The 20,594-nt window shown below is 54.4% G+C and overlaps 1 protein-coding gene across 1 annotated transcript in view; it reads left to right on the top strand.

Moving 5' to 3' along the window:
* Window positions 1–20,594, top strand: part of LOC132386891 (plasma protease C1 inhibitor-like) — a gene marked incomplete at its 5' end in the record, with an annotated part of 74,053 nt that overhangs the window by 46,781 nt on the left and 6,678 nt on the right. Inside the window, one exon of the mRNA XM_059959245.1 lies at window positions 19,958–20,100. Coding sequence (XP_059815228.1) covers window positions 19,958–20,100 — 143 coding nt within the window. The remainder of the gene's footprint in view (window positions 1–19,957; window positions 20,101–20,594) is intronic.

Genomic DNA, 20,594 nt, shown 5'->3' with positions numbered 1-20,594 from the left:
CGGTTTAGATACACCGGCAGTTAACGCGGTTTAGCTGGGGAGTTATGTCTTCTGGGAGGGGGTTTTATACCACTGGGGGTCCGGGTTTAGATACACCGGCAGGTAACGCGGTTTAGCTGGGGAGTTATGTCTTCTGGGAGGGGGTTTTATACCGTTGGGGGTCCCGGTCTAGATACACCGGCAGGTAACTCGGTTTAGCAGGGGAGTTATGTCTTGTTGGAGGGGGTTTTATACCACTGGGGGTCCCGGTTTAGATACACCGGCAGGTAACGCGGTTTAGCAGGCGAGTTATGTCTTCTGGGAGGGGGTTTTATACCATTGGGGGTCCCGGTTTAGATACACCGGCAGGTAACGCGGTTTAGCTGGGGAGTTATGTCTTGTTGGAGGGGGTTTTATACCACTGGGGGTCCCGGTTTAGATACACCGGCAGGTAACGCGGTTTACCTGGGGAGTTATGTCTTCTGGGAGGGGGATTTATCCCATTGGGGGTCCCGGTCTAGATACACCGGCAGGTAACGCGGTTTAGCTGCGGAGTTATGTCTTCTGGGAGGGGGTTTTATACCACTGGGTGTCCCGGTCTAGATACTCCGGCAGGTAACGCGGTTTAGCAGGGGAGTTATGTCTTCTGGGAGGGGGTTTTATACCATTGGGGGTCCAGGTTTAGATACACCGGCAGGTAACGCGGTTTAGCTGGGGAGTTATGTCTTCTGGGAGGGGGATTTATACCATTGGGGGTCCCGGTTTAGATACACCGGCAGGTAACGCGGTTTAGCTGGGGAGTTATGTCTTCTGGGAGGGGGTTTTATACCACTGGGGGTCCGGGTTTAGATACACCGGCAGGTAACGCGGTTTAGCTGGGGAGTTATGTCTTCTGGGAGGGGGTTTTATACCGTTGGGGGTACCGGTCTAGATACACCGGCAGGTAACGCGGTTTAGCTGGGGAGTTATGTCTTCTGGGAGGGTGTTTTATACCGTTGGGGGTCCCGGTCTAGATACACCGGCAGGTAACGCGGTTTAGCTGGGGATTTATGTCTTCTGGGAGGGGGATTTATACCATTGGGGGTCCCGGTCTAGATACACCGGCAGGTAACGCGGTTTAGCTGGGGAGTTATGTCTTCTGGGAGGCGGTTTTATACCACTGGGGGTCCCTGTCTAGATACACCGGCAGGTAACGCGGTTTAGCTGGGGAGTTATGTCTTGTGGGAGGGGGATTTATAGCACTGGGGGCCCCGGTCTAGATACACCGACAGGTAACGCGGGTTAGCTGGGGAGTTATGTCTTGTTTGGGGGGGTTCTATACCACTGGGGGTCCCGGTTTAGATACACCGGCAGGTAACGCAGTTTAGCTGGGGAGTTATGTCTTCTGGGAGGGGGTTTTATACCGTTGGGGGTCCCGGTCTAGATACACCGGCAGGTAACGCGGTTTAGCTGGGGAGTTATGTCTTCTGGGAGGGGGTTTTATACCGTTGGTGGTCCCGGTCTAGATACACCGGCAGGTAACGCGGTTTAGCTGGGGATTTATGTCTTCTGGGAGGGGGATTTATACCATTGGGGGTCCCGGTCTAGATACACCGGCAGGTAACGCGGTTTAGCTGGGGAGTTATGTCTTCTGGGAGGGGGTTTTATACCACTGGGGGTCCCTGTCTAGATACACCGGCAGGTAACGCGGTTTAGCTGGGGAGTTATGTCTTGTGGGAGGGGGATTTATAGCACTGGGGGCCCCGGTCTAGATACACCGACAGGTAACGCGGGTTAGCTGGGGAGTTATGTCTTGTTTGGGGGGGTTTTATACCACTGGGGGTCCCGGTTTAGATACACCGGCAGGTAACGCAGTTTAGCTGGGGAGTTATGTCTTCTGGGAGGGTGTTTTATACCACTGGGGGTCCTGGTTTAGATACACCGGCAGGTAACGCGGTTTAGCTGGGGAGTTATGTCTTGTTGGAGGGGGTTTTATACCACTGGGAGTCCCGGTTTAGATACACCGGCAGGTAACGCGGTTTAGCTGGGGAGTTATGTCTTCTGGGAGAGGGTTTTATACCGTTGGGGGTCCCGGTCTAGATACACCGGCAGGTAACGCGGTTTAGCTGGGGAGTTATGCCTTGTTGGAGGGGGTTTTATACCATTGGGGGTCCCGGTCTAGATGCACGGGCAGGTAACGCGGTTTAGCTGGGGAGTTATGTCTTCTGGGAGGGTGATTTATACCATTGGGGGTCCCGGTCTAGATACACCGGCAGGTAACGCGGTTTAGCTGGGGAGTTATGTCTTCTGGGAGTAGGTTTTATACCACTGGGGGTCCAGGTTTAGATAGACCGGCAGGAAACGCGGTTTAGCTGGAGAGTTCTGTCTTCTGGGAGGGGATTTTATACCACTGGGTGTCCCGGTTTAGATACACAGGCAGGTAACGCGGTTTAGCTGGGGAGTTCTGTCTTCTGGGAGAGGGTTTTATACCGTTGGGGTTCCCGGTCTAGATACACCTTCAGGTAACGCGGTTTAGCTGGGGAGTTATGTCTTCTGGGAGGGGGATTTATACCGCTGGGGGTCCCGGTTTAGATACACCGGCAGGAAACGCGGTTTAGCTGGAGAGTTCTGTCTTCTGGGAGGGGGTTTTATACCACTGGGGGTCCCGGTTTAGATACACAGGCAGGTAACGCGGTTTAGCTGGGGAGTTCTGTCTTCTGGGCGGGGGATTTATACCATTGGGGGTCCCGGTCTAGATACACCGGCAGGTAACGCGGTTTAGCTGGGGAGTTATGTCTTCTGAGAGGGGGTTTTATACCACTGGGGGTCCCGGTTTAGATACACCGGCAGGTAACGCAGTTTAGCTGGGGAGTTATGTCTTCTGGGAGAGGGTTTTATACCACTGGGGGTCCCGGTCTAGATACACCGGCAGGTAACGCGGTTTAGCTGGGGAGTTATGTCTTGTGGGAGGGGTTTTATACCATTGGGGGTCCAGGTTTAGATACACCGGCAGGTAACGCGGTTTAGCTTGGGAGTTATGTCTTCTGGGAGGGGGATTTATACCATTGGGGGTCCCGGTTTAGATACACCGGCAGGTAACGCGGTTTAGCTGGGGAGTTATGTCTTCTGGGAGGGGGTTTTATACCACTGGGGGTCCGGGTTTAGATACACCGGCAGGTAACGCGGTTTAGCTGGGGAGTTATGTCTTCTGGGAGGGGGTTTTATACCGTTGGGTGTCCCGGTCTAGATACACCGGCAGGTAACGCGGTTTAGCTGGGGAGTTATGTCTTCTGGGAGGGTGTTTTATACCGTTGGGGGTCCCGGTCTAGATACACCGGCAGGTAACGCGGTTTAGCTGGGGATTTATGTCTTCTGGGAGGGGGATTTATACCATTGGGGGTCCCGGTCTAGATACACCGGCAGGTAACGCGGTTTAGCTGGGGAGTTATGTCTTCTGGGAGGCGGTTTTATACCACTGGGGGTCCCTGTCTAGATACACCGGCAGGTAACGCGGTTTAGCTGGGGAGTTATGTCTTGTGGGAGGGGGATTTATAGCACTGGGGGCCCCGGTCTAGATACACCGACAGGTAACGCGGGTTAGCTGGGGAGTTATGTCTTGTTTGGGGGGGTTCTATACCACTGGGGGTCCCGGTTTAGATACACCGGCAGGTAACGCAGTTTAGCTGGGGAGTTATGTCTTCTGGGAGGGGGTTTTATACCGTTGGGGGTCCCGGTCTAGATACACCGGCAGGTAACGCGGTTTAGCTGGGGAGTTATGTCTTCTGGGAGGGGGTTTTATACCGTTGGTGGTCCCGGTCTAGATACACCGGCAGGTAACGCGGTTTAGCTGGGGATTTATGTCTTCTGGGAGGGGGATTTATACCATTGGGGGTCCCGGTCTAGATACACCGGCAGGTAACGCGGTTTAGCTGGGGAGTTATGTCTTCTGGGAGAGGGTTTTATACCACTGGGGGTCCCTGTCTAGATACACCGGCAGGTAACGCGGTTTAGCTGGGGAGTTATGTCTTGTGGGAGGGGGATTTATAGCACTGGGGGCCCCGGTCTAGATACACCGACAGGTAACGCGGGTTAGCTGGGGAGTTATGTCTTGTTTGGGGGGGTTTTATACCACTGGGGGTCCCGGTTTAGATACACCGGCAGGTAACGCAGTTTAGCTGGGGAGTTATGTCTTCTGGGAGGGTGTTTTATACCACTGGGGGTCCTGGTTTAGATACACGGGCAGGTAACGCGGTTTAGCTGGGGAGTTATGTCTTGTTGGAGGGGGTTTTATACCACTGGGAGTCCCGGTTTAGATACACCGGCAGGTAACGCGGTTTAGCTGGGGAGTTATGTCTTCTGGGAGAGGGTTTTATACCGTTGGGGGTCCCGGTCTAGATACACCGGCAGGTAACGCGGTTTAGCTGGGGAGTTATGCCTTGTTGGAGGGGGTTTTATACCATTGGGGGTCCCGGTCTAGATGCACGGGCAGGTAACGCGGTTTAGCTGGGGAGTTATGTCTTCTGGGAGGGTGATTTATACCATTGGGGGTCCCGGTCTAGATACACCGGCAGGTAACGCGGTTTAGCTGGGGAGTTATGTCTTCTGGGAGTAGGTTTTATACCACTGGGGGTCCAGGTTTAGATAGACCGGCAGGAAACGCGGTTTAGCTGGAGAGTTCTGTCTTCTGGGAGGGGATTTTATACAACTGGGTGTCCCGGTTTAGATACACAGGCAGGTAACGCGGTTTAGCTGGGGAGTTCTGTCTTCTGGGAGAGGGTTTTATACCGTTGGGGTTCCCGGTCTAGATACACCGGCAGGTAACGCGGTTTAGCTGGGGAGTTATGTCTTCTGGGAGGGGGATTTATACCGCTGGGGGTCCCGGTTTAGATACACCGGCAGGAAACGCGGTTTAGCTGGAGAGTTCTGTCTTCTGGGAGGGGGTTTTATACCACTGGGGGTCCCGGTTTAGATACACAGGCAGGTAACGCGGTTTAGCTGGGGAGTTCTGTCTTCTGGGCGGGGGATTTATACCATTGGGGGTCCCGGTCTAGATACACCGGCAGGTAACGCGGTTTAGCTGGGGAGTTATGTCTTCTGAGAGGGGGTTTTATACCACTGGGGGTCCCGGTTTAGATACACCGGCAGGTAACGCAGTTTAGCTGGGGAGTTATGTCTTCTGGGAGGGGGATTTATACCGCTGGGGGTCCCGGTTTAGATACACCGGCAGGAAACGCGGTTTAGCTGGAGAGTTCTGTCTTCTGGGAGGGGGTTTTATACCACTGGGGGTCCCGGTTTAGATACACAGGCAGGTAACGCGGTTTAGCTGGGGAGTTCTGTCTTCTGGGAGGGTGTTTTATACCACTGGGGGTCCTGGTTTAGATACACCGGCAGGTAACGCGGTTTAGCTGGGGAGTTATGTCTTGTTGGAGGGGGTTTTATACCACTGGGAGTCCCGGTTTAGATACACCGGCAGGTAACGCGGTTTAGCTGGGGAGTTATGTCTTCTGGGAGAGGGTTTTATACCGTTGGGGGTCCCGGTCTAGATACACCGGCAGGTAACGCGGTTTAGCTGGGGAGTTATGTCTTGTTGGAGGGGGTTTTATACCACTGGGAGTCCCGGTTTAGATACACCGGCAGGTAACGCGGTTTAGCTGGGGAGTTATGTCTTCTGGGAGAGGGTTTTATACCGTTGGGGGTCCCGGTCTAGATACACCGGCAGGTAACGCGGTTTAGCTGGGGAGTTATGCCTTGTTGGAGGGGGTTTTATACCTTTGGGGGTCCCGGTCTAGATGCACGGGCAGGTAACGCGGTTTAGCTGGGGAGTTATGTCTTCTGGGAGGGTGATTTATACCATTGGGGGTCCCGGTCTAGATACACCGGCAGGTAACGCGGTTTAGCTGGGGAGTTATGTCTTCTGGGAGTAGGTTTTATACCACTGGGGGTCCAGGTTTAGATAGACCGGCAGGAAACGCGGTTTAGCTGGAGAGTTCTGTCTTCTGGGAGGGGATTTTATACCACTGGGTGTCCCGGTTTAGATACACAGGCAGGTAACGCGGTTTAGCTGGGGAGTTCTGTCTTCTGGGAGAGGGTTTTATACCGTTGGGGTTCCCGGTCTAGATACACCGGCAGGTAACGCGGTTTAGCTGGGGAGTTATGTCTTCTGGGAGGGGGATTTATACCGCTGGGGGTCCCGGTTTAGATACACCGGCAGGAAACGCGGTTTAGCTGGAGAGTTCTGTCTTCTGGGAGGGGGTTTTATACCACTGGGGGTCCCGGTTTAGATACACAGGCAGGTAACGCGGTTTAGCTGGGGAGTTCTGTCTTCTGGGCGGGGGATTTATACCATTGGGGGTCCCGGTCTAGATACACCGGCAGGTAACGCGGTTTAGCTGGGGAGTTATGTCTTCTGAGAGGGGGTTTTATACCACTGGGGGTCCCGGTTTAGATACACCGGCAGGTAACGCAGTTTAGCTGGGGAGTTATGTCTTCTGGGAGGGGGATTTATACCGCTGGGGGTCCCGGTTTAGATACACCGGCAGGAAACGCGGTTTAGCTGGAGAGTTCTGTCTTCTGGGAGGGGGTTTTATACCACTGGGGGTCCCGGTTTAGATACACAGGCAGGTAACGCGGTTTAGCTGGGGAGTTCTGTCTTCTGGGAGGGTGTTTTATACCACTGGGGGTCCTGGTTTAGATACACCGGCAGGTAACGCGGTTTAGCTGGGGAGTTATGTCTTGTTGGAGGGGGTTTTATACCACTGGGAGTCCCGGTTTAGATACACCGGCAGGTAACGCGGTTTAGCTGGGGAGTTATGTCTTCTGGGAGAGGGTTTTATACCGTTGGGGGTCCCGGTCTAGATACACCGGCAGGTAACGCGGTTTAGCTGGGGAGTTATGTCTTGTTGGAGGGGGTTTTATACCACTGGGAGTCCCGGTTTAGATACACCGGCAGGTAACGCGGTTTAGCTGGGGAGTTATGTCTTCTGGGAGAGGGTTTTATACCGTTGGGGGTCCCGGTCTAGATACACCGGCAGGTAACGCGGTTTAGCTGGGGAGTTATGCCTTGTTGGAGGGGGTTTTATACCTTTGGGGGTCCCGGTCTAGATGCACGGGCAGGTAACGCGGTTTAGCTGGGGAGTTATGTCTTCTGGGAGGGTGATTTATACCATTGGGGGTCCCGGTCTAGATACACCGGCAGGTAACGCGGTTTAGCTGGGGAGTTATGTCTTCTGGGAGTAGGTTTTATACCACTGGGGGTCCAGGTTTAGATAGACCGGCAGGAAACGCGGTTTAGCTGGAGAGTTCTGTCTTCTGGGAGGGGATTTTATACCACTGGGTGTCCCGGTTTAGATACACAGGCAGGTAACGCGGTTTAGCTGGGGAGTTCTGTCTTCTGGGAGAGGGTTTTATACCGTTGGGGTTCCCGGTCTAGATACACCGGCAGGTAACGCGGTTTAGCTGGGGAGTTATGTCTTCTGGGAGGGGGATTTATACCGCTGGGGGTCCCGGTTTAGATACACCGGCAGGAAACGCGGTTTAGCTGGAGAGTTCTGTCTTCTGGGAGGGGGTTTTATACCACTGGGGGTCCCGGTTTAGATACACAGGCAGGTAACGCGGTTTAGCTGGGGAGTTCTGTCTTCTGGGCGGGGGATTTATACCATTGGGGGTCCCGGTCTAGATACACCGGCAGGTAACGCGGTTTAGCTGGGGAGTTATGTCTTCTGAGAGGGGGTTTTATACCACTGGGGGTCCCGGTTTAGATACACCGGCAGGTAACGCAGTTTAGCTGGGGAGTTATGTCTTCTGGGAGAGGGTTTTATACCACTGGGGGTCCCGGTCTAGATACACCGGCAGGTAACGCGGTTTAGCTGGGGAGTTATGTCTTGTGGGAGGGGTTTTATACCACTGGGGGTCCCGGTTTAGATACACCGGCAGGTAACGCGGTTTAGCTGGGGAGTTATGTCTTCTGGGAGAGGGTTTTATACCACTGGGGGTCCCGGTCTAGATACTCCGGCAGGTAACGCAGTTTAGCTGGGGAGTTATGTCTTCTGGGAGGGGGATTTATACCACTGGGGTTCCCGGACTAGATACACCGGCAGGTAACGCGGTTTAGCTGGGGAGTTATGTCTTCTGGGAGGGGGTTTTATACCACTGGGCGTCCCGGTTTAGATACACCGGCAGGTAACGCGTTTTAGCTGGGGAGTTATGTCTTGTGGGAGGGGGTTTTATACCACTGGGGGTCCCGGTCTAGATACACCGGTAGGTAACGCGGTTTAGCTGGGGAGTTATGTCTTCTGGGAGGGGGATTTATACCACTGGGGGACCCGGTCTAGAAACACCGGCAGGTAACGCGGTTTAGCAGGGGAGTTATGTCTTCTGGGAGGGGGTTTTATACCACTGGGGGTCCTGGTTTAGATACACCGGCAGGTAACGCAGTTTAGCTGGGGAGTTATGTCTTCTGGGAGGGGGTTTTATACCACTGGGGGTCCCGGTTTAGATACACCGGCAGGTAACGCGGTTTAGCTGGGGAGTTATGTCTTCTGGGAGGGGGTTTTATACCACTGGGTGTCACGGTTTAGATACACCGGCAGGTAACGCGGTTTAGCTGGGGAGTTATGTCTTCTGGGAGGGGGTTTTATACCACAGGGGGTCCCGGTTTAGATACACCGGCAGGTAACGCGGTTTAGCTGGGGAGTTATGTCTTCTGGGAGAGGGTTTTATACCGTTGGGGGTCCCGGTCTAGATACACCGGCAGGTAACGCGGTTTAGCTGGGGATTTATGTCTTGTTGGAGGGGGTTTTATACCATTGGGGGTCCCGGTCTAGATACACCGGCAGGTAACGCGGTTTAGCTTGGGAGTTATGTCTTCTGGGAGGGGGATTTATACCACTGGGGGTCCCGGTTTAGATACACCGGCAAGTAACGCGGTTTAACTGGGGAGTTATGTCTTTTGGGAGGGGGATTTATACCACTGGGGGTCCCGGTCCAGATACACCGGCAGGTAACGCGGTTTAGCAGGGGAGTTATGTCTTGTTGGAGGGGGTTTTATACCATTGGGGGTCCCGGTTTAGATACACCGGCAGGTAACGCGGTTTACCTGGGGAGTTATGTCTTCTGGGAGGGGGATTTATACCATTGGGGGTCCCGGTCTAGATACACCGGCAGGTAACGCGGTTTAGCTGGGGAGTTATGTCTTTTGGGAGGGGGATTTATACCACTGGGGGCCCCGGTTTAGATACACCGGCAGGTAACGCGGTTTAGCTGGGGAGTTATGTCCTGTTGGAGAGGGTTTTATACCACTGGGGGTCCTGGTCTAGATACACCGGCAGGTAACGCGGTTTAGCTGGGGAGTTATGTCTTGTTGGAGGGGATTTTATACCATTGGGGGTCCCGGTTTAGATACACAGGCAGGTAACGCGGTTTAGCTGGGGAGTTATGTCTTCTGGGAGGGGGTTTTATACCGTTGGGGGTCCCGGTTTAGATACACAGGCAGGTAACGCGGTTTAGCTGGGGAGTTCTGTCTTCTGGGAGAGGGTTTTATACCGTTGGGGGTCCCGGTCTAGATACACCGGCAGGTAACGCGGTTTAGCTGGGGAGTTATGTCTTCTGGGAGGGGGTTTTATACCACTGGGGGTCCCGGTCTAGATACACCGGCAGGTAACGCGGTTTAGCTGGGGAGTTATGTCTTGTGGGAGGGGGATTTATACCACTGGGGGTCCCGGTCTAGATACACCGGCAGGTAACGCGGTTTAGCTGGGGAGTTATGTCTTGTTGGGGGGGGGTTTATACCACTGGGGGTCCCGGTTTAGATGCACCGGCAGGTAACGCAGTTTAGCTTGGGAGTTATGTCTTCTGGGAGGGGGTTTTATACCACTGGGGGTCCCGGTTTAGATACACCGGCAGGTAACGCGGTTTAGCTGGGGAGTTATGTCTACTGGGAGGGGGATTTATACCATTGGGGGTCCCGGTCTAGATACACCGGCAGGTAACGCGGTTTAACTGGGGAGTTCTGTCTTCTGGGAGAGTGTTTTATACCACTGGGGGTCCCGGTTGAGATACACCGGCAGGTAACGCGGTTTAGCTGGGGAGTTATGTCTTCTGGGAGGGGGGTTTATACCATTGGGGGTCCCGGTTTAGATACACCGGCAGTTAACGCGGTTTAGCTGGGGAGTTATGTCTTCTGGGAGGGGGTTTTATACCACTGGGGGTCCGGGTTTAGATACACCGGCAGGTAACGCGGTTTAGCTGGGGAGTTATGTCTTCTGGGAGGGGGTTTTATACCGTTGGGGGTCCCGGTCTAGATACACCGGCAGGTAACGCGGTTTAGCTGGGGAGTTATGTCTTCTGGGAGGGGGTTTTATACCGTTGGGTGTCCCGGTCTAGATACACCGGCAGGTAACTCGGTTTAGCAGGGGAGTTATGTCTTGTTGGAGGGGGTTTTATACCACTGGGGGTCCCGGTTTAGATACACCGGCAGGTAACGCGGTTTAGCAGGCGAGTTATGTCTTCTGGGAGGGGGTTTTATACCATTGGGGGTCCCGGTTTAGATACACCGGCAGGTAACGCGGTTTAGCTGGGGAGTTATGTCTTGTTGGAGGGGGTTTTATACCACTGGGGGTCCCGGTTTAGATACACCGGCAGGTAACGCGGTTTACCTGGGGAGTTATGTCTTCTGGGAGGGGGATTTATCCCATTGGGGGTCCCGGTCTAGATACACCGGCAGGTAACGCGGTTTAGCTGGGGAGTTATGTCTTTTGGGAGGGGGATTTATACCACTGGGGGTCCCGGTCTAGATACACCGGCAGGTAACGCGGTTTAGCAGGGGAGTTATGTCTTCTGGGAGGGGGTTTTATACCACTGGGTGTCCCGGTCTAGATACTCCGGCAGGTAACGCGGTTTAGCAGGGGAGTTATGTCTTCTGGGAGGGGGTTTTATACCATTGGGGGTCCAGGTTTAGATACACCGGCAGGTAACGCGGTTTAGCTGGGGAGTTATGTCTTCTGGGAGGGGGATTTATACCATTGGGGGTCCCGGTTTAGATACACCGGCAGGTAACGCGGTTTAGCTGGGGAGTTATGTCTTCTGGGAGGGGGTTTTATACCACTGGGGGTCCGGGTTTAGATACACCGGCAGGTAACGCGGTTTAGCTGGGGAGTTATGTCTTCTGGGAGGGGGTTTTATACCGTTGGGGGTCCCGGTCTAGATACACCGGCAGGTAACGCGGTTTAGCTGGGGAGTTATGTCTTCTGGGAGGGTGTTTTATACCGTTGGGGGTCCCGGTCTAGATACACCGGCAGGTAACGCGGTTTAGCTGGGGATTTATGTCTTCTGGGAGGGGGATTTATACCATTGGGGGTCCCGGTCTAGATACACCGGCAGGTAACGCGGTTTAGCTGGGGAGTTATGTCTTCTGGGAGGCGGTTTTATACCACTGGGGGTCCCTGTCTAGATACACCGGCAGGTAACGCGGTTTAGCTGGGGAGTTATGTCTTGTGGGAGGGGGATTTATAGCACTGGGGGCCCCGGTCTAGATACACCGACAGGTAACGCGGGTTAGCTGGGGAGTTATGTCTTGTTTGGGGGGGTTCTATACCACTGGGGGTCCCGGTTTAGATACACCGGCAGGTAACGCAGTTTAGCTGGGGAGTTATGTCTTCTGGGAGGGGGTTTTATACCGTTGGGGGTCCCGGTCTAGATACACCGGCAGGTAACGCGGTTTAGCTGGGGAGTTATGTCTTCTGGGAGGGGGATTTATACTACTGGGGGTCCCGGTTTAGATACACCGGCAGGTAACGCGGTTTAACTGGGGAGTTATGTCTTCTGGGAGGGGGATTTATACCACTGGGGGTCCCGGTTTAGATACACCGGCAGGTAACGCAGTTTAGCTTGGGAGTTATGTCTTCTGGGAGGGGGTTTTATACCACTGGGGGTCCCGGTTTAGATACACCGGCAGGTAACGCGGTTTAGCTGGGGATTTATGTTTACTGGGAGGGGGATTTATACCATTGGGGGTCCGGGTCTAGATACACCGGCAGGTAACGCGGTTTAGCTGGGGAGTTCTGTCTTCTGGGAGAGGGTTTTATACCACTGGGGGTCCCGGTTGAGATACACCGGCAGGTAACGCGGTTTAGCTGGGGAGTTATGTCTTCTGGGAGGGGGATTTATACCATTGGGGGTCCCGGTTTAGATACACCGGCAGGTAACGCGGTTTAGCTGGGGAGTTATGTCTTCTGGGAGGGGGTTTTATACCACTGGGGGTCCGGGTTTAGATACACCGGCAGGTAACGCGGTTTAGCTGGGGAGTTATGTCTTCTGGGAGGGGTTTTATACCGTTGGGGGTCCCGGTCTAGTTACACAGGCAGGTAACGCGGTTTAGCTGGGGAGTTATGTCTTCTGGGAGGGGGTTTTATACCGTTGGGGGTCCCGGTCTAGATACACCGGCAGTTAACGCGGTTTAGCAGGGGAGTTATGTCTTGTTGGAGGGGGTTTTATACCACTGGGGGTCCCGGTCTAGATACACCGGCAGGTAACGCGGTTTAGCAGGCGAGTTATGTCTTCTGGGAGGGGGTTTTATACCATTGGGGGTCCCGGTTTAGATACACCGGCAGGTAACGCGGTTTAGCTGGGGAGTTATGTCTTGTTGGTGGGGGTTTTATACCATTGGGGGTCCCGGTTTAGATACACCGGCAGGTAACGCGGTTTACCTGGGGAGTTATGTCTTCTGGGAGGGGGATTTATACCATTGGGGGTCCCGGTCTAGATACACCGGCAGGTAACGCGGTTTAGCTGGGGAGTTATGTCTTTTGGGAGGGGGATTTATACCACTGGGGGTCCCGGTCTAGATACACCGGCAGGTAACGCGGTTTAGCAGGGGAGTTATGTCTTCTGGGAGGGGGTTTTATACCACTGGGGGTCCCGGTCTAGATACTCCGGCAGGTAACGCGGTTTAGCAGGGGAGTTATGTCTTGTTGGAGGGGGTTTTATACCATTGGGGGTCCCGGTCTAGATACACCGGCAGGTAACGCGGTTTAGCAGGGGAGTTATGTCTTCTGGGAGGGGGTTTTATACGATTGGGGGTCCCGGTTTAGATACACCGGCAGGTAACGCGGTTTAGCTGGGGAGTTATGTCTTCTGGGAGGGGGATTTATACCATTGGGGGTCCCGGTTTAGATACACCGGCAGGTAACGCGGTTTAGCTGGGGAGTTATGTCTTCTGGGAGGGGGTTTTATACCACTGGGGGTCCGGGTTTAGATACACCGGCAGGTAACGCGGTTTAGCTGGGGAGTTATGTCTTCTGGGAGGGGGTTTTATACCGTTGGGGGTCCCGGTCTAGATACACCGGCAGGTAACGCGGTTTAGCTGGGGAGTTATGTCTTCTGGGAGGGGGTTTTATACCGTTGGTGGTCCCGGTCTAGATACACCGGCAGGTAACGCGGTTTAGCTGGGGATTTATGTCTTCTGGGAGGGGGATTTATACCATTGGGGGTCCCGGTCTAGATACACCGGCAGGTAACGCGGTTTAGCTGGGGAGTTATGTCTTCTGGGAGGGGGTTTTATACCACTGGGGGTCCCTGTCTAGATACACCGGCAGGTAACGCGGTTTAGCTGGGGAGTTATGTCTTGTGGGAGGGGGATTTATAGCACTGGGGGCCCCGGTCTAGATACACCGACAAGTAACGCGGGTTAGCTGGGGAGTTATGTCTTGTTTGGGGGGGTTTTATACCACTGGGGGTCCCGGTTTATATACACCGGCAGGTAACGCAGTTTAGCTGGGGAGTTATGTCTTCTGGGAGGGTGTTTTATACCACTGGGGGTCCTGGTTTAGATACACCGGCAGGTAACGCGGTTTAGCTGGGGAGTTATGTCTTGTTGGAGGGGGTTTTATACCACTGGGAGTCCCGGTTTAGATACACCGGCAGGTAACGCGGTTTAGCTGGGGAGTTATGTCTTCTGGGAGAGGGTTTTATACCGTTGGGGGTCCCGGTCTAGATACACCGGCAGGTAACGCGGTTTAGCTGGGGAGTTATGCCTTGTTGGAGGGGGTTTTATACCATTGGGGGTCCCGGTCTAGATGCACGGGCAGGTAACGCGGTTTAGCTGGGGAGTTATGTCTTCTGGGAGGGTGATTTATACCATTGGGGGTCCCGGTCTAGATACACCGGCAGGTAACGCGGTTTAGCTGGGGAGTTATGTCTTCTGGGAGTAGGTTTTATACCACTGGGGGTCCAGGTTTAGATAGACCGGCAGGAAACGCGGTTTAGCTGGAGAGTTCTGTCTTCTGGGAGGGGATTTTATACCACTGGGTGTCCCGGTTTAGATACACAGGCAGGTAACGCGGTTTAGCTGGGGAGTTCTGTCTTCTGGGAGAGGGTTTTATACCGTTGGGGTTCCCGGTCTAGATACACCGGCAGGTAACGCGGTTTAGCTGGGGAGTTATGTCTTCTGGGAGGGGGATTTATACCGCTGGGGGTCCCGGTTTAGATACACCGGCAGGAAACGCGGTTTAGCTGGAGAGTTCTGTCTTCTGGGAGGGGGTTTTATACCACTGGGGGTCCCGGTTTAGATACACAGGCAGGTAACGCGGTTTAGCTGGGGAGTTCTGTCTTCTGGGAGGGGGATTTATACCATTGGGGGTCCCGGTCTAGATACACCGGCAGGTAACGCGGTTTAGCTGGGGAGTTATGTCTTCTGAGAGGGGGTTTTATACCACTGGGGGTCCCGGTTTAGATACACCGGCAGGTAACGCAGTTTAGCTGGGGAGTTATGTCTTCTGGGAGAGGGTTTTATACCACTGGGGGTCCCGGTCTAGATACACCGGCAGGTAACGCGGTTTAGCTGGGGAGTTATGTCTTCTGGGAGGGGTTTTATACCACTGGGGGTCCCGGTTTAGATACACCGGCAGGTAACGCGGTTTAGCTGGGGAGTTATGTCTTCTGGGAGAGGGTTTTATACCACTGGGGGTCCCGGTCTAGATACTCCGGCAGGTAACGCAGTTTAGCTGGGGAGTTATGTCTTCTGGGAGGGGGATTTATACCACTGGGGTTCCCGGACTAGATACACCGGCAGGTAACGCGGTTTAGCTGGGGAGTTATGTCTTCTGGGAGGGGGTTTTATACCACTGGGCGTCCCGGTTTAGATACACCGGCAGGTAACGCGTTTTAGCTGGGGAGTTATGTCTTGTGGGAGGGGGTTTTATACCACTGGGGGTCCCGGTCTAGATACACCGGTAGGTAACGCGGTTTAGCTGGGGAGTTATGTCTTCTGGGAGGGGGATTTATACCACTGGGGGACCCGGTCTAGAAACACCGGCAGGTAACGCGGTTTAGCAGGGGAGTTATGTCTTCTGGGAGGGGGTTTTATACCACTGGGGGTCCTGGTTTAGATACACCGGCAGGTAACGCAGTTTAGCTGGGGAGTTATGTCTTCTGGGAGGGGGTTTTATACCACTGGGGGTCCCGGTTTAGATACACCGGCAGGTAACGCGGTTTAGCTGGGGAGTTATGTCTTCTGGGAGGGGGTTTTATACCACTGGGTGTCACGGTTTAGATACACCGGCAGGTAACGCGGTTTAGCTGGGGAGTTATGTCTTCTGGGAGGGGGTTTTATACCACAGGGGGTCCCGGTTTAGATACACCGGCAGGTAACGCGGTTTAGCTGGGGAGTTATGTCTTCTGGGAGAGGGTTTTATACCGTTGGGGGTCCCGGTCTAGATACACCGGCAGGTAACGCGGTTTAGCTGGGGATTTATGTCTTGTTGGAGGGGGTTTTATACCATTGGGGGTCCCGGTCTAGATACACCGGCAGGTAACGCGGTTTAGCTTGGGAGTTATGTCTTCTGGGAGGGGGATTTATACCACTGGGGGTCCCGGTTTAGATACACCGGCAAGTAACGCGGTTTAACTGGGGAGTTATGTCTTTTGGGAGGGGGATTTATACCACTGGGGGTCCCGGTCTAGATACACCGGCAGGTAACGCGGTTTAGCAGGGGAGTTATGTCTTGTTGGAGGGGGTTTTATACCATTGGGGGTCCCGGTTTAGATACACCGGCAGGTAACGCGGTTTACCTGGGGAGTTATGTCTTCTGGGAGGGGGATTTATACCATTGGGGGTCCCGGTCTAGATACACCGGCAGGTAACGCGGTTTAGCTGGGGAGTTATGTCTTTTGGGAGGGGGATTTATACCACTGGGGGCCCCGGTTTAGATACACCGGCAGGTAACGCGGTTTAGCTGGGGAGTTATGTCCTGTTGGAGAGGGTTTTATACCACTGGGGGTCCTGGTCTAGATCCACCGGCAGGTAACGCGGTTTAGCTGGGGAGTTATGTCTTGTTGGAGGGGATTTTATACCATTGGGGGTCCCGGTTTAGATACACAGGCAGGTAACGCGGTTTAGCTGGGGAGTTATGTCTTCTGGGAGGGGGTTTTATACCGTTGGGGGTCCCGGTTTAGATACACAGGCAGGTAACGCGGTTTATCTGGGGAGTTCTGTCTTCTGGGAGAGGGTTTTATACCGTTGGGGGTCCCGGTCTAGATACACCGGCAGGTAACGCGGTTTAGCTGGGGAGTTATGTCTTCTGGGAGGGGGTTTTATACCACTGGGGGTCCCGGTCTAGATACACCGGCAGGTAACGCGGTTTAGCTGGGGAGTTATGTCTTGTGGGAGGGGGATTTATACCACTGGGGGTCCCGGTCTAGATACACCGGCAGGTAACGCGGTTTAGCTGGGGAGTTATGTCTTGTTGGGGGGGGGTTTATACCACTGGGGGTCCCGGTTTAGATGCACCGGCAGGTAACGCAGTTTAGCTTGGGAGTTATGTCTTCTGGGAGGGGGTTTTATACCACTGGGGGTCCCGGTTTAGATACACCGGCAGGTAACGCGGTTTAGCTGGGGAGTTATGTCTACTGGGAGGGGGATTTATACCATTGGGGGTCCCGGTCTAGATACACCGGCAGGTAACGCGGTTTAACTGGGGAGTTCTGTCTTCTGGGAGAGTGTTTTATACCACTGGGGGTCCCGGTTGAGATACACCGGCAGGTAACGCGGTTTAGCTGGGGAGTTATGTCTTCTGGGAGGGGGGTTTATACCATTGGGGGTCCCGGTTTAGATACACCGGCAGTTAACGCGGTTTAGCTGGGGAGTTATGTCTTCTGGGAGGGGGTTTTATACCACTGGGGGTCCGGGTTTAGATACACCGGCAGGTAACGCGGTTTAGCTGGGGAGTTATGTCTTCTGGGAGGGGGTTTTATACCGTTGAGGGTCCCGGTCTAGATACACCGGCAGGTAACGCGGTTTAGCTGGGGAGTTATGTCTTCTGGGAGGGGGTTTTATACCGTTGGGTGTCCCGGTCTAGATACACCGGCAGGTAACGCGGTTTAGCTGGGGAGTTATGTCTTGTTGGAGGGGGTTTTATACCACTGGGGGTCCCGGTTTAGATACACCGGCAGGTAACGCGGTTTAGCAGGCGAGTTATGTCTTCTGGGAGGGGGTTTTATACCATTGGGGGTCCCGGTTTAGATACACCGGCAGGTAACGCGGTTTAGCTGGGGAGTTATGTCTTGTTGGAGGGGGTTTTATACCACTGGGGGTCCCGGTTTAGATACACCGGCAGGTAACGCGGTTTACCTGGGGAGTTATGTCTTCTGGGAGGGGGATTTATCCCATTGGGGGTCCCGGTCTAGATACACCGGCAGGTAACGCGGTTTAGCTGGGGAGTTATGTCTTTTGGGAGGGGGATTTATACCACTGGGGGTCCCGGTCTAGATACACCGGCAGGTAACGCGGTTTAGCAGGGGAGTTATGTCTTCTGGGAGGGGGTTTTATACCACTGGGTGTCCCGGTCTAGATACTCCGGCAGGTAACGCGGTTTAGCAGGGGAGTTATGTCTTCTGGGAGGGGGTTTTATACCATTGGGGGTCCAGGTTTAGATACACCGGCAGGTAACGCGGTTTAGCTGGGGAGTTATGTCTTCTGGGAGGGGGATTTATACCATTGGGGGTCCCGGTTTAGATACACCGGCAGGTAACGCGGTTTAGCTGGGGAGTTATGTCTTCTGGAAGGGGGTTTTATACCACTGGGGGTCCGGGTTTAGATACACCGGCAGGTAACGCGGTTTAGCTGGGGAGTTATGTCTTCTGGGAGGGGGTTTTATACCGTTGGGGGTCCCGGTCTAGATACACCGGCAGGTAACGCGGTTTAGCTGGGGAGTTATGTCTTCTGGGAGGGTGTTTTATACCGTTGGGGGTCCCGGTCTAGATACACCGGCAGGTAACGCGGTTTAGCTGGGGATTTATGTCTTCTGGGAGGGGGATTTATACCATTGGGGGTCCCGGTCTAGATACACCGGCAGGTAACGCGGTTTAGCTGGGGAGTTATGTCTTCTGGGAGGGGGTTTTATACCACTGGGGGTCCCTGTCTAGATACACCGGCAGGTAACGCGGTTTAGCTGGGGAGTTATGTCTTGTGGGAGGGGGATTTATAGCACTGGGGGCCCCGGTCTAGATACACCGACAGGTAACGCGGGTTAGCTGGGGAGTTATGTCTTGTTTGGGGGGGTTTTATACCACTGGGGGTCCCGGTTTAGATACACCGGCAGGTAACGCAGTTTAGCTGGGGAGTTATGTCTTCTGGGAGGGGGTTTTATACCACTGGGGGCCCCGGTCTAGATACACCGGCAGGTAACGCGGTTTAGCTGTGGAGTTATGTCTTGTTGGAGGGGGTTTTATACCACTGCGGGTCCCGGTTTAGATACACCGGCAGGTAACGCGGTTTAGCTGGGGAGTTATGTCTTCTGGGAGAAGGTTTTATACCGTTGGGGGTCCCGGTTTAGATACACAGGCAGGTAACGCGGCTTATCTGGGGAGTTCTGTCTTCTGGAAAGGGTTTTATACCGTTGGGGGTCCCGGTCTAGATACACCGGCAGGTAACGCGGTTTAGCTGGGGAGTTATGTCTTCTGGGAGGGGGATTTATACTACTGGGGGTCCCGGTTTAGATACACCGGCAGGTAACGCGGTTTAACTGGGGAGTTATGTCTTCTGGGAGGGGGATTTATACCATTGGGGGTCCCGGTCTAGATACACCGGCAGGTAACGCGGTTTAGCTGGGGAGTTATGTCTTCTGGGAGGGGGTTTTATACCATTGGGGGTCCCGGTTTAGATACACCGGCAGGTAACGCGATTTAGCTGGGGAGTTATGTCTTCTGGGAGGGGGATTTATACCACTGGGGGTCCCGGTTTAGATACACCGGCAGGTAACGCGGTTTAGCTGGGGAGTTATGTCTTCTGGGAGGGGGATTTATACCATTGGGGGTCCCTGTCTATATACACCGGCAGGTAACGCGGTTTAGCTGGGGAGTTATGTCTTCTGGGAGAGGGTTTTATACCACTGGGGGTCCCGGTCTAGATACACCGGCAGGTAACGCGGTTTAGCTGGGGAGTTATGTCTTCTGGGAGAGGGTTTTATACCACTGGGGGTCCCGGTCTAGATACACCGGCAGGTAACGCAGTTTAGCTGGGGAGTTATGTCTTCTGGGAGGGGGATTTATACCACTGGGGGTCCCGGTCTAGATACACCGGCAGGTAACGCGGTTTGGCAGGGGAGTTATGTCTTGTTGGAGGGGGTTTTATACCATTGGGGGTCCCGGTCTAGATACACCGGCAGGTAACGCGGTTTAGCTGGGGAGTTATGTCTTCTGGGAGGGGGTTTTATACCACTGGGGGTCCCGGTTTAGATACACCCGCAGGTAACGCGGTTTAGCTGGGGAGTTATGTCTTCTGGGAGAGGGTTTTATACCATTGGGGGTCCCGGTTTAGATACACCCGCAGGTAACGCGGTTTAGCTGGGTAGTTATGTCTTCTGGGAGAGGGTTTTATACCACTGGGGGTCCCGGTCTAGATACACTGACAGGTAACGCGGTTTAGCCGGAGATGGCGGCTGAGAAGTGGTGTGGGGTGTGGGGTAACCGGCCCAGTCGGACCTCACCCTGCCCTCTCTCCGCCACGCAGGGAGGTGGAAGAGCAAGTTCGACAAGAGCCTGACGAAGGAAGAGGACTTCTGGCTTTCGTCCAAGGAGAGCGTGCGGGTCCCGATGATGCAGAGTGTCTCGTACCCGCTGACCGCCGTCTACAGCTCCGCCCTGAAGTCCGAGGTGGAGTGTTCAAACCTGTCTGGCCGCCGGGGCAAGGTCCACACGGGCCGGCGGCATCCGCCCCTCCCTCCAACCCAACGAGGGATGAGCGCTATGGGGCACGTGGAGAGAGAGGGAGAGATAGAGAGAGCGGGGCAATGGAGAGAGAGGAGGAGAGAGGAGGGAAGTGAAGGGGATAGAGTGAGGGGAGGGGATAGAATGTGAGAGTCAGAGAGGAGAGAGAGGGGGTTAATGGAGAGAGGAGGGAAGTGAAGGGGATAGAGTGAGGGGAGGGGATAGAATATGAGTCAGAGAGGAGAGAGAGGGGGTCAATGGAGAGAGAGGAGGGAAGTGAAGGGGATAGAGTGAGGGGTGGGGATAGAATCATTGAGAGTCACAGGAGAGAGAGGGGGTGAATGGAGAGAGAGGAGGGAAGTGAAGGGGATAGAGTGAGGGGAGGGGATAGAATCAGTGAGAGTCAGAGTGGAGAGAGAGGGGGTGAATGGAGAGAGAGG

The sequence above is a fragment of the Hypanus sabinus genome, unplaced genomic scaffold (assembly GCF_030144855.1).
Source record: "Hypanus sabinus isolate sHypSab1 unplaced genomic scaffold, sHypSab1.hap1 scaffold_1369, whole genome shotgun sequence".
NCBI lineage: Eukaryota > Metazoa > Chordata > Chondrichthyes > Myliobatiformes > Dasyatidae > Hypanus > Hypanus sabinus.
This window is presented reverse-complemented; position numbering and strand designations above follow the sequence as displayed.